The sequence below is a fragment of the Callospermophilus lateralis genome, chromosome 3, assembly GCF_048772815.1.
Source record: "Callospermophilus lateralis isolate mCalLat2 chromosome 3, mCalLat2.hap1, whole genome shotgun sequence".
Classification (NCBI taxonomy): domain Eukaryota; kingdom Metazoa; phylum Chordata; class Mammalia; order Rodentia; family Sciuridae; genus Callospermophilus; species Callospermophilus lateralis.
Window position 1 is genome coordinate 43,432,351 of NC_135307.1, and position 14,866 is coordinate 43,447,216.

The 14,866-nt window shown below is 36.5% G+C and overlaps 1 protein-coding gene across 2 annotated transcripts in view; it reads left to right on the forward strand.

Moving 5' to 3' along the window:
* The window catches only part of Nubpl (NUBP iron-sulfur cluster assembly factor, mitochondrial), a 224,674-nt gene extending 218,500 nt beyond the window's left edge, over positions 1 to 6,174 (forward strand). For both annotated transcript variants that reach the window (XM_076848197.2, XM_076848199.2), the window contains exon 11: positions 5,495 to 6,174. In XM_076848197.2, the coding sequence (XP_076704312.1) occupies positions 5,495 to 5,557 (63 nt within the window). In that variant the 3' untranslated portion in view covers positions 5,558 to 6,174. The remainder of the gene's footprint in view (positions 1 to 5,494) is intronic.
* Positions 6,175 to 14,866: the final 8,692 nt, after the last annotated feature.

The window sequence follows — 14,866 nt, forward strand, 5'->3', positions numbered from 1 at the left end:
TACTATAGGTGTATTTTATAAATGTAGTATATGAAAAATTCCAAAATTGAAGGATTTTTTAAAAAATTACACACGTTCAAATGCTTCCCAAGAACAGAATATTTAGACATCCCACAGTGACTCCTTATAAATAAGAAAAGTTACTTACTAGTTTATTTCAATTATGGGTTTTGATTTTTAAATATTTTTCCACCTATTCATTTTTTTTTCTTTGAAATTCTCCAAAAGCAAGACACATCACAGTGATGTTAGAGGAATATAATATAAGAGAACATGTAACAGTCATCCAAAGATAGTTAAGATGATTTGAAAGTCTAAACAACTGTGTTTGTGGAGTTTTTTGGAGTTACATATTTTTACAATATGATCTACATTTGCATAAATATTAGACCCATTATTTTACTGTTTCTGGGTAACATTTCTAGAGTTGTAGGACAGCCTAAACCTTTATAGTTTAGGCTAACTTTGATTTGGTGAGGTTATTGTAAAAATGGTGAGAATTTCATGTAAGTATAGGAAGATATCTGATCAATTTTTTTAGACATGGCCATAAGAAGGAAAAAATAATAATATGTTGTATCTTTCCATGGAAGATATTACTTCCTACTCATGGTTTGCAGATATTAGTTATTACTAGTCATCTTCTTAATAATAATGTTAATTATAGTGTGCTAGACACTGTCAGGCATTTTATTTACATTATTTCAGTCCTCACAAATCCTCACAAAAAATTAATGTGTAAATAGCCCCGTTATTGCAGATGAGGAACCTGAGGCTTATCGAATTTAGATAATTTTTCCAAGGTTACAGAGGTATTAAATTGTAAGGTGTGATTAAAAGACAAGTCTATTCCTTTCAAATGTTAGCGTCTTTCCAGTATATCAACTTCTGGGTCCTGTATTATAGCCAGTATTTCTTCAGTTTCTTCTATAGTGCTTCAGTATATTGAATACATTATTTTATTTGATTCTCATAGCATATTTGGGAGATAGGTATAATAATCTACATTATTTTAGATGAATAGCAGGGGTTCATTTACATTAAGGAAGCTTGTCTAAGGTAGTACTGAAAGCCAGTTCCACGCTCACCTCTGATGTACAGCCTATGCATTCTCTTCCCAACGCATTTGTCTGCTTCACTTTCTAATAACTGCAAGGTTAGTTCAGTGTCTGTTGTGTGTATAAGCTGAGTTTCAGTTCAAGTCTGTTCATAATATCACAGAGCTTAGAGAAGAGGATAAGCAGACTCTACCCCTTGGATTGCCGTGGCATGCACAGCTGCAGGGCCTAACATGATCTTCACATGGGTCTGAGAATCCCCTGAAATTAAATCCAGAATGTGTGAAGAAACATTTTTCTGGGGAACTGAACAAGAACTTTTGTTAAATTCTCAAAGGGGATCTCTGCATGGAAGGAAAAAACTAAAGCTGAGTCAGCGCAGAGATTCATCACCAAGTTTGCCAGTTTCTAAGTGTAACCTGAAGCAATTTCCCTAACCTCTTGAACCTTTCTCTACATCTATAAATTTATGTCATAATGAGGATGAAATGAAATAATAATGTGAAAATACTTTGAAAAATGCCAAATAGAATACAACTGTACTTATTAACTTCTGAAACTTGCATCTAAGATGTCATGACACGAAATGTCTTTTCTCTTCCCTTTATTAAAGGGCTGAGCCCACTTATGCCCATTCCCTTACATAACACTAGATAAATGTCACTCTCCATTGGCATTTGAAATTCACAGTGGCAGAATTTGAATTTTGAAATGAGAGTAGAGTTCCCAGCTTCAGTGTTAAAGAAGTTAACTCCTGAAGGTTAGGAAGTTGTAACTGAATCTTGGAATCTGCATCTTTCTAGTTAGTCTCATAATGAGTTTTCCCTGCTCATAAAACTCTTTCCTTTTCCTCTACAAACTGAAATGGAAATTCACTTCCAGAAAGTAATCACAACACTTTCAATAGATCTTGTGGTATTGGCAAAAGCTCAGTGCCCATTCTACCTATATACCTTCATTTAAAGAATAAAGGGAGAATTTACTTGCCAACATAAACTTCCACAAAAGTTGATAGAATGGAAACTATAAAATTAGTTGTTGCTTCACTCCCGTGTCCTGCGCAAACGGTGGGAATGGGGTTCCTCTTGGTGGAATGGGCTGGCTGCGAAATAAAGACTAAGAAAAAAAGGTTGTGTGACCAAAAAAACCACAGAACACAGGAAATGTTTTTAGAAAGGACAAGCTAGCCGACCTTAGGATGGAGCTTGCACACCGAAAAGAACAAAATGGAGCTCCCGCTTGCTTTATTTATAGCAGGGAACATCGAAGGTTTTTCATGGAATGTTCTTTGCCAAATAAGGTAGGAGGTGGGCTGTCAGGTGCTAACGGGTTACACCCAACTTCTGAGCTATGAGGAGGGGTCTTCTTCATAGAGCGGAGATAGAGGTCATGTGCCTTGGTCAGTCTAATGCGTGCAGGGGAGCAGTGGATGGATCCCAAGGAAAAACCTAAGTCTCCATGGCTTGATGTAATTCATGAGTGGCTCCCCACAGTTGCTCATTAGCCCCTTAGCCCTACACTTTTTTGTTTGCTTTTAGAGGTTGATCCACAAGCAAAATTACTAATCAGCAAAGTTTCATCTTTTGTTTTTGATTTCCTTCTTAATCCACATTCCCTTCTATCCCATCACTCCCTCCTCTAGCACCAACTGTCAGAACTCTCAGTTCTCTACCCATAGAATACTTTAAAGGCACTAAGGAGTTAACATTCCTGACAACATTTAGCTTTCAGAAGAGGCAAACACTAAAAGCAGTGATTAATTTAAAGGTGTGAATTTTAGTGAATTTGAGATATCATTGGAAAAGTTGGAAGGACTTGTAGCACCAATTAAAAGCACTGACAGGCTGCTATGGACCCAGCAAATGGCCAAACCCTATGCATACACACACCACTTAGGGAAAAGGAGGAAAACTCCAAATGTGAGTGGCATTAACAGCCAGGGAAAGCAATAGAGGAAGGTCGGGGTGGGGGGGAAGGTGATTACTTAGAAGGTAGAAACGCAATAGCATGGCCTCATGCAGGTCAGAATATAATTGTTGATTCAACTAAAACTGTCTTTGCCCTTGACTGAGACCAGGATACAAGAAATGGGCCCATGATTGACTGATAATTTTGTGGCTTTATCCTTTCTATCAAGTACAAATATTAGGTGCAGAAAAATGTGCTATAAGAAACTTGTGGTAAAGATTTACAAATGTAAGTGAAAACTTTATTGTCTCGTATTTTTCAAAGTATCACCTCACATTCTTAATATGAAATGACCATGCATGACAAATTAAAACTTCAACATCTAAAGACGAAGGAAACTTCCATAAACTTGTTGCATATTGGTTTCTCCACTGTTGCAGACAAATAGGTTCTATATGTATATTTGTGCTTCTAGGCGGCCTAATAAAGAGACCTAGAGTAGAAAGGAATGATCGGTTGTGTTGAGTTGATGGAAGAAGAGAGTGTTTGGGTAATCTCAGTCAAATCTTTTACATCTGATGTATGTGTGACCTTTTTGCCAGATATGTATTAAACAAAAAGGAGAAGTTTAGTTTAATTATTCCTCAGGTGGGAAAAGTGCTCAAAGGGCATGTTAATATGAGCTCTTCAATGAGATTGCAAATTTCTCAAGTGTATGATGATAATAGCAGCAGCTCCTCATAAATCCTATCTGCTTCCTCTGTGCCAGCACTCCACATGCCTTATTCTCACTTAATATTCCCCCAAGCCCTTTTAGGTAAATATATTTTATAGCCATTTTACAGATGTGAAAAACAAGACTAGAAGGGTCAAGTAACCTACCAGTTCTTCACCCTCAAGCTATTCTGCTTCCCTTTATATCATTACATCCCACAGTATGGGGGAAAAGTATTTGTAAGGATGATGAGTGAAAATTAACACATTAAGTTTGAGAAAAATATTTTAAAGTACAAGTTATTTCCATTTTAAACAAAAATGATTGATTCTATAAAATATAACAGAGTGAAACCATTTTTAGACTATTCATTATGATTATAATTACTTGTGTTGTGAGTAACTGCTTAATATATGGTATAGTAGAAAGAGCTGGGCATTAGAGTGAGTTGGACCCAGTGTGAGTGTTTTCCAATCTGCTGATATTAGGACCTTGAGCAAACAACTTCCAGTTTCTTCATATAAGTTGAACCCATGATGCTTGTTTTACATGACTAAGTGTGAAGTACTTGATATAGTAGGTACTCAGTAAAAAACATTTAACTTATCCATGTTTAGAAAGCTTCTTTTTTTTTAAGAACTTTTAAGATGAAATTTTAACAGTTTTCTTGTAAAACTAAAACATAATTCAACTCTTAGGGTTCAGGCAGTCTCTAAAAATGAAGATATCTGAAGCATCCTTAATACATTTCATCAAGTCAGCAAACACACCTCAAATATATCTTTTTATTGTGCGGAACTGAGGGGTTGATCATCTAGGTTCAAAGCCCAGCTCAGTATCTACTAGCATTAATGCTCTAGATGGACTCTTCGCTTTTCTGGGTCGTGATTTCTCATCTGTAAAGTGAGAATAATGACAGAATTTACCCCCATGATAACTATGTAGATAAATGAAATACTTGCCAAATATTAAGTACTCAGTAAATTTTAGCTGTTATCACTGATACATAGTATAAGGTGCATGATGTAAATATATTAATGTAGACATCAATAGTTTTAGAAAATCTTACTGTTTGTTTTGTAGTTGTGTTTTATGAGTAGGGTAAGTCAAGAAAGTAATATTTGCATGGCAATTAGTTTTTAAAATTTATGAAATTCAAATACTATGATCATTGTTCTAACTAGGACACATGGGCTTTGGTTTAATTTGTGGCCCACTCTGTGGCTTAGAAGCTTCTCTTAGTAATTCATTGCACTGCATATCCCAGTGATGAAGAGTGTAACACTGAACCAGAAATTCTTGGATGACACCCAAAATTTGCTAGGTAAAAGAGCCCACAGGTACTCAGTGCTGGTGTTACAAACCATTTAGAATGAAGAAAATGCTTTCTAAAGATAAACCATAGGGTGGTGATAAATAATCCTCCTTAAAATGACTAAGACCTCTATGCCAAAGAAGTTCCGGTACTATCTAACTCAGGATTATCAACTTATCAGAGGAGGAAGGTATAATTTTTCTACAACTACACTGGGTTTCTAGTGTGTTGACACTAGGATTAGAGTTTGAAAAACAGTAATTGCTGGTTCTACATATTTTTTCAGAAAGTCACCTTCCAAATAATTACCATAATCTAAAATCCTTTCTCCCCTGCCCCACCTGTAATATACACAGCATTATCTCCTCCCTACTGAATTTCTTCCTCTCAGCCAACCTTTTTGCCATCAAATACAATGGGCATCTATGACAAACAGTTCATGAGTCATTCAGTGTCTGCTGGGAGAAATGTGGAACAAATGAATCTCTTCTTTTCCAGGCTAAAGCCTACCTGAGGATTGCTGTGGAAGTGGTCAGAAGATTGCCACCACCTCCAGAATGATTCCCTGTGTGCCCTGGAAATTGTCCTCGTATTTGATCAGAAAGAGACCTTTGGAAACAAGCACTGTGGTGGTAGAACCTTCAGAAATAATAGCAATCATGATTGTTTTATTTCTAAGGAAATAATGTCTTATTGTACATTTGATTTGCTAAGCTATGACCCACAGCTAAAATTCTCATGTATCAATGCTAATTGCTATATATTTAGGATTTTTTTTTTTTTTTTTTTTTTTTTGGTGTCAACTGCACCAAACTGCTTTTAGTTTTATTGAACTACATCTTGAGGAATCATGGGTTTATGATGTTATAATCCCAACATGAGAGAGAACTACACTCTTCAGGATAGCAGAGTTAATCATTTAAAGGATGTACTAAATTTGTACATGGACACAAATGTAATGCCTCCCCTCCAAGAAATTTGGTCTGCATTTAAATACTGTCTATAGTATTATCTTGGACATATTTTTAATAAAGTTGAGCCTCTGCTTCCATCAAGACCAGACTCTTACCCCAGACTTAACGAATCTGCATCTCCAGGAATAGGGCCTGGCATGTGTATTATGAAAATTTGAATTTGTCATGGCAATAATAGAAATAAATAAATAATATTTATCAGTGCTTTCTATGTGTCCTCACATTCTTCCATTCATATGAATGGAATACTATTCATTTTACAAATGAAGACACTGAGGTATAGGAAGGTTAAGTGTGTTGCCAAGGGTTACTATTTCTAGCTAGTGATGAAGCTGGGATGTGAACTTGGGTAGCTGGCTACTGAATTCCTCCTTTTGTACACCAGTGTGCATTTGTTAATTTCAAGAGTAATATATTCTTCAATGTGACCATGAACCCCCCTCCACCACTACCTTTTAGGAACATTTCAGGAGTTCATGTTTCAAATAATATGCTTTGAAAAACATGTATCTTATCTAGTTAAGGCTCAGTCAAGGACTTTGCAAGGTCAGGTAAGAGATAGTTGTAAAACTGCAAGTACTGATAAGAATGAGTCATTATTGTCAGTTATAAGGAAGTGGTCTAGGATATTTGGCAAATGCTTTGATGTCCTTTGCTCTGTGGTTATCAGCCAGAAAGTTGGGAAAAGAGTTGCATATCATTATAAACACATTTTTAGGCAACACCCTGTATTGCTATTCAAAGGCGCTTTATGTGTAAGAGCCAAAAATAACCCAAAATTTCTTGAATGGGTGAATGGATAAGCAAATAGTGGTACATGTATACCTTAAAATATGACTCCACAGTTAAAAATGAACAAACTATGGATATGTGCAATATCTTGGGTGAATTCCAGATAATTATGCATGGTGAAAAACTCAATCCCTTTCAACATTCTTGAAACAACAAGATTATAGAAATGGAAAACAGATTACTGGCAACCATGTTATAGAGGGAAGGGGACAGAGGGAATTGAATGTGGCTATAAAAGGGCAGTAGGAGAGATCTGTGTGATGATGGAGATATTCTCTATTGTGATTCTTTGATGTCAGTACCTTGCTTGTGATATTGAACTACAGTTTTGCAAGATGTTACTATTGGGTGAAATCAGATTAAGGACAAATGGAATCTATATTGTTTCTTGCAACTGTATATAAATTACAATATGTCTAAATAAAAATAAAAGTCCAGTTAAAAGGAACATGTGCTGCTGTATGTGAACTGAAATTTGGGGACCACTTATTCATACTAATTTATATCATGAGTAAAACCTTTGTGGACACAATAATCATCATTCATCACTGAGAAGGAAATAATGACTTAAAGTTGCAGATGGTTATTTTTATTGTTAATTTAGGAAGGAAACAATAAAGATGACCATTGAGCACTTCTGCATACAAAAAGCAAGTACTTAAACTAAACTCTGAAAAACAGGATTTTAGCAAGATTTAGAGGAGCTTTATGTGCGATAATCTGGAACATTTAGTGTAGAAATGGGAAAAGTAGTCTCTACATATGACTGTCCCCTCTTCTCCTTCACTTAATTAGTGTCTACAGATGCTTCAGAGAAAGTTATTGGGAAAAACATGGAGATGGATTATACGTACAGATTTAGAAGTGGAAGGAGGGAAATAAGCCATAAAAGCAAGAAGTAAAAAGCCTTGAGGTCAATCCCCAGTACCACCAAAAAAAAAAAAAAAAAAAGATTTAAAGAGCTCTCTTCAAAGATAAGACTCGAGCATAGCTAGTCTGCTTGTCTTCCTGTTAAGGAGGAATGTTTCTTTCTTTCTTTTCATGTGTCTATATAGAGTGTTAGAGAATGACCATTCTGCTATCCAAGGGAGAAAGTAGACTTCCTTACTTGTTGCATTCCAGGAAAGAAGCTGTGACTCATCCTTAGGGAAAATCTCTTCCCAATGCCCTTTATGTTCTTTGACTTCAGCCAAATTCTAAGATTCCTAAGGCAGGCTACAGGGAAAACTGAAGTCTCCCTTCTCTGCTTTGGACTTAAGTAGGTAAATCCATCTAAGTTAGTGTTTGGGTATTTCATAGCCTACTGTGGTCACTTATCTTTGAATCCAGCTTTTGTGCATAGTAAAGCCAACATTTACATATGCCTTTATCTGAAATCTGCATCTCTCAGTTCCACATAAGGAAAGAACCCCAAACCCCTGCCTTACTTCAAGAAAATGCAGAATATCTTTATTGACTCCTAGACAGAACTCTAGAGTGTATTAGAGGTTAGCCAGTCCCACTCCTCCATTTGAAGCACATATAGTAAAAAGAAAGCTTACCACAGGGCAAAAACTTTTTTAGGGGGTTGCGGAGATTCTCACATAGTAAAATACATACGCTGGAAAATGCTGAAGTCACAAATATACAGCTTCAGTGATTATTCACAAAGTGAACATTCACATGACTACCAGCCAGGCTAAAAAGTAGAACCCTGCCAGCATCCAGAAGCCCAGGGGTTTCCTTCAGTCACTACCCCTCTGCCCATGCAGAGCTAACCCACTGCTGAGGTCTTAATACTTAATCTGTGCCTTAAACATTAGAGTTGGCCTATTCTTTGAAACTTATATTAAGTAGAATCATATATAAAGCTTTAATAAAAATTTAATTTTTAAAAAAATGTTTGGGGCTGGAGTTGTGGCTCAGTGGCAGGCAGCTTGCCTCACATGTATGAGGCACTGGGTTTGATCCTCAGCACCACATAAATAGGTAGGTAGGTAGGTAGGTAGGTAGATAGATAGATAGATAGATATACTGTATCCATCTACAACTAAAAAAAAAATCTTTTTTAAAAAAGAATGTTTTGGCAATGCATGATTTTTTGCATTTTCATTTTAAATTCGGGGGTAGCTTACAAAGTCCAAAAGCAACAATGACAAACTACTGAGGAGAATTTGAGTTTTTCTTAGGTAGGAGAAAATCAGAAAAAGCATCATACCCACATTTGCAACAAGAAAAAAAACTGATCCAGGTGTGGTGGCACACAACTGTAATCCCAGCAATTGGGGAGGCTGAGGTGGGAGGATCACAATTTTGAAGGCAGCTCCGGAAATTTAGTGAGGCCCTAAAAATCTTAGTAAGACTCTGTCTCAAAAAATAATAAAGACTGGGGACGTAGCTCAGTGGTAAAGCACCCTTTGGTTCGATTCCCAGTGTGTCCCCCACCAAAAAATCTGAATGAACTACAGAATTACAAATTGTCTTTTTAAAATAATAATTATTAATACATTTTAATTCTACAAATTAAATGAATTTCAAGAGTGTCATTTCCATACATGTGCATTTTATGCTTTGATTATCTCTACCTCCCCACTGCCTTTGTCCTCCCATCTCTCCTCTCTTGCCCTGGTCTTATTCCCCTTCCCTAATATTCCCTTTTCTGCTTTAGTGATTCTGTTTTTTTGGTTCTTTTACTTTTCACATGAGAGAAAATATGCAATACTTATCTTTCTGTTCTTGCTTGTTTTGCTTAATGTGATGACCTCCAGTTCCATCTATTTTCCTACAACTGACAAGATTTCATTCTTTATGGCTGAATAATACTCCATTATGTATACATCCCATATTTTTAATCCATTCATCTGTTGAGGGGCATATCTAGGTTTATTCATATTTTGGCCATTGTGACTAGTGCTACAATAAACATAGGTATGCTGACTTCATCTCCTTTAGGTATATGTACCCAAAAGTGGTATACCTGGATCATATGGTAACTGTTATTTAGTCTTCTGAGGAACCTTGATACTGTTTTCCATTGTGGCTGTACTAATTTACATTTCCACCAACAATGTATAAGGAAGGGTTTCTTTTTCTCCACATCCTTACCAGTATTTTATTTTTTTTTAATAATAACAACTCTGAAAAGGGTGAGAAAGAATCTCAGTGAAGTTTTGATGTGCAGTTTCCTGATGGCTCAAGATGTTGAGCATCTTTATTTCATATATTTACTTCTTTATTAAAAAAAAATTTTAGATGTAGATGGGCACAATGCCTTTATTTATTTATTTATTTATTTATTTATTTATTTATATGTGGTGCTGAGGATCAAACCCAATGCCCCACACGTGCTAGGCAAGTGTCTACCACTGAACCACAACCCCAGCCCCATATTTACTACTTTTGAGAATCATTTGCCCAGTTATTGACTGGATTTTTCTTTTGTCATTAATTTTTTTTGAGTTCTGTATATATTCTGGATATTACTGCTCTGTCAGATGAATAGCTGGCAAAGGTTTTCTACTATTCTGTGGGTTTTCTCTCCACTCTGCTGATTGTTTCCTTTGCTGTACAGAAGCTTTTGAATTTGATGTAATCCCAGTCGTCAATCCTTGGTTTTATTTCCTAAGCTATTGGAATCTTATTCGGGAAATCATTGCCTGTGCTAATACCTTGAAGGGAAAAATATATCCCTATATTTTTTCTCTAGTAGTTTTTAAAGTTTCAGAACTCCATTCAGGTCTTTGATCCATCTTGAGTTGATTTTTGTACAGGGTGAGAAATGTGGCTCTACTTTCTTTCTTCCACATGTCGATATCCAGTTTTCCCCACATCATTTGTTGAAGAGGATATCTTTTCTCTAACATATGTTCTTGGCACTTTTGTCAAAAACACAGGTGGCTGTAGGTGTGCGCATTTATTTCTGGGTCCTCTATTCCATTTCCTTAGCCTAAGTGTCTGTCTCTATGCCAGTACCATGCTGGTTTTATTACTATGGCTCAGTAATATATTTTGAAATCAGATCTTATGATGCCTCCCAGCATCTCCTGACTATGATTGATGTTGGAGTCTAACAGAAAAGTTTGACAACATGCTTGAGGAAACAAGGGATTTTAGAAAAGTGATGGAAGCTAAAAACAAATCAAAATGCTAGAAATGAAAAAACAGCAACAGATGAAGAACCCCTTTGGGCTCATCAAGTAAACATGATAAAGAAAGAAATATGAATTTGAAGACAGATGAACAGGAAACACCCAAATTTGGATACAAAGAATAAAAAGTTAAAAGCACACACAGCATGCAAGAGTGGGGGATAATTGGTACCTCATAAGAAGAGGAGAGGGACACTGAACAAACAAAACATTTAAAGGAAACTACTAGATTTCCAGAAGGTATAAAACTACAAATTCAGAAAGGTGTCAACAAGTTTTTTTTTAATCTAGACACTTTGTATTGAAACTGTAGAAAAACAGAGAAAGAGAAAATGATGAAGCAGTAAAATAAAAATGTTACATATAAACAAAATAATTACAGCAGATTTGCTGTAAGTCATAAGAGATATGTTTAAAGTACTAAATTGACAAACACAACTGTCAATCCAGAATTCTATGCCAATGAAAACATTCAAAAGGTAAGATTCATTTCAGAAAACAAAAGCTGAGACAGTTCATTTACAATGCACTACACTGCCATAAATGTAATAGGAAGTTCTTTGGGTAGAAGAAAGAGAACACCAGACACACACTCTGATCTATGTGAGGAAATAAGAATCTCTGAAAATGGTTCAAATGAAGGTAAATACAAGAAACACTTATTTCTTATTTGTAAATATTCTAAAAGACAATTGACTAAATATAAATAGTAACAATGTATTATGAGTTTATAGCAAGTGGCAACAATAACACAGGAGATGAGGAGCATATACTAAGAGTATGCTGTTATAAAATTCTGACACTATACAAGAAATGATGGTATATTATTTGAAGGTAGATTGTGAGTAATGAAAGCTAAACATTGTAAATTTAAAAACAGCTATTAACAGTTTTAAAATAAAGTTAAGTAACTGACCAGCAGTAGAGAGAAAACAGAGTAATAAAAATACCTAGTCCAAAAGCAAGCAGAATTAGAGGTACAAAAGAAATACTAGAACAAATAAAAAATAGCAAGATGGCAGATTTTAATCCAAATATATTCATAATTTCAATAAATAAAAATGTCCCAAACATATTAATTAAAAGACAAGAGACTGTCAGTTTGGATAAAAAAAGAAAGACCCAATTATATACTGTCTAAAAGAAAGCAATTTTTTTTCCTTTCCTTCTTTTGAGACTCATTATGTTTTTCGTTGCCTTAGGCTGGTCTCCAACTCCTGGGCTCAAATGGTCCTCCTGCCTCAGACTCTGGAGGGGTTGGGATTAAGTCATGAGCCACCACACCTGGATAAGAAAACCATCTTAAATAACAAGATAAAAAAAGATGGAAACAAATGCACTATAAATAGTGAAAGGTAGAGGGCTGGGGCTGTAGCTCAGTGGCAGAGCACTTGCCTAGCATGTGTGAGGCACTGGGTTTAATCCCCAACACCACATAAAAATAAACAAATAAAAGTGTTGTGTCCATCTACAACTACAAAAAACAAAGGTGGAATGACTATAACATCAGATACTAAAGAGCAAAAAGTATTACCAGGGATGTAGAAAGACATTACATAATGATTGATAAAGAAGATAAACAAGAAGATGTAGCAATACTAAATATCCACCTAACAAAACAGGCTTGAAATATAAGGAACAAAAATAGAACTAAAATTAAATAAATTTGCAATTATAGTTGGAGACTTCAATATGTATCTCTCAGTAATCAATGGGACCAGAACAGACAATTAGTAAGGATTATAAGACCTAAACAAAACCAAACACTTATAGGCTACTCCACCCCCAAACAAGCAGAATACATATTATTTTCCCATGCATGTGGGATATTTAACAAGTTAGACCATATTCCAGGCCATAAACATACTTAAGCACATTTAACATAACAAATCGTATAAAATATTCATAAAAGAATTATAGAAAATAATAACAAAAGGATATCCAAAAATTCCCAAATATGTGAAAACAATTTGGGGAATCCAAGATGGCGGGCCAGAGAGAGCCAGCATTCTGTGTCTCTCTGTGACCTGAGACTTAAGTAGTGAGAATACTGCTTCTCTGTGAGCAATATTCCTGCTTCCATGCAATAATCATGGCCAACGTGCCTGTCCAGGGCCCCAGGTCTCAGCGTCAGAGTAGGTCTCCCAACTGCTCGCCCACACAGGACTACCTGGTACCCAAGAGGGACAATCATCAGCGGCATAGAACTTTTGGCCACCCACCCGAGCAGAAATCACCAACCCCACTCCCACACAAGACACCCAGCAGCTTTCCACATACAGGAATTCCTGCCACCACTCCTGTATGAACCCCCATCTATCAGCGTAGGGCTCGGCCGGTTGCCACCATCTTGGGGCTCTACAGCAGCGGACACAGGCCCCTATGCGCAGTAGCCTGCCTGCACGCCAGAACTTCACACAGGCTCTGAAGTCAGCCGACGGCCACTCACTGCAAGGCACAGAGCTCCTCTCTGAACTCAACGACCAATGCCATCACTCGGCTCCCTGCACCCTACCTGACAGCTCACTGCTGAAAGCAGGCGCCTCCATCTTGGGTCACCTTCATCACCCTCAGTGGGGGGCAACTCCCAGTTTGGAACTCCGGCTGGCCAGGTACCCAGTTTCTAACTCCCCCCTCTCCCTAGAAGCTACTACCCTGGCACAGTGACATCCTGGTTACCTTCACCATCCTGAGGGTGGAGATAAAAGCTAACAACAGACAACCCCACCTATTGGATAAGAAGGGAAGCAGGAAAGATGCTGATTTCCAACCAAAACAATCCCTGTGTCTTCCTTCAAGATTTTTTTTTCCCTCTCTCCATTCTCCCACCCTCACATCCCCAATATATGTGATGTGAAACCAAGTACTTTGCATGAATTAGGATTTTGAGGACTGGGGCATCTGAATAGTATATTCTAGTTGTGTTGTATATCCTTTTTTTTTTTTCCTTTTTTTCCCTACCAATTTTTACTATTTTAACATTTTTTATTTTTCTTTATATATGTGTGTTTGTTTTATGTATTCTTTCTTCCCACTTACTTGTCTACCCAAAATTACTTCCTCTCTCTTCTTTTGCTATTAATCATCTTCTTTAGATTTCTCTTTCACACTTCCTAAGATATAACAACTCTATATCCTCACCTCCTACCTCCTCAGCATATCATCCTACTCCTCTCTCCTGATTCTTGTCCACCATCAGAAACTGTAACCCCTTTTACAAACCTACTGAGTATATTGTAGATAATAATTGAATTCACCATTTCTTACATTGTGACCAAACTGTAAACATCTTATTAGCAAACATTTGTTTTTTAGGGTGTATGTTGTTTATATTGGGATCTGATAACATTGTTCTTCACCTCAAAGGAGAGGTATTGGATCCTTACAGGGGCATTATAAGCCTATAGGGTAAAAATGGTTACACCTTGGATTCACAGTGCTGAAACGGAAGACACACAAGCAATTTGAAAAGACAAGAGAAGAAAGTGCCCCAAACAAATCAAGATACCACATTATCAAAATCCATGGCCAGCACAGCAGAAGAAATGACAGAAGGATATCAGGATGTACATAATTAAAGTGTTCTGCGAATTAAAGCTGATAAAGAAGAGCAAATACAGGCAGCAAAAGATCATTTTGACAAAGAGCCACATGAGCAAATATAGGAAGCAAAAGATGACTTCAATAGGGAGATAGAGGTTCTTAAAAAAACCAAACAGAAATCCTTGAAATGAAAGAAACAATAAACCGAATTTAAAGTTCAATTGAAAGCATCACCAACAGATTAGACTACTTGGAAGACTGGACCTCAGAAAATGAAGACAAAATATATAATTTTGAAAAGAATGTAGAACACACATTGAAAATGGTAGGAAACCGTGAGCAGAACATTAAAGAAATATGGGATAGCATAAAAAGACCAAATTTAAGATTGGGATAGAGGACGGTATAGAGTTCCAAACCAAAGGAATAAGCAA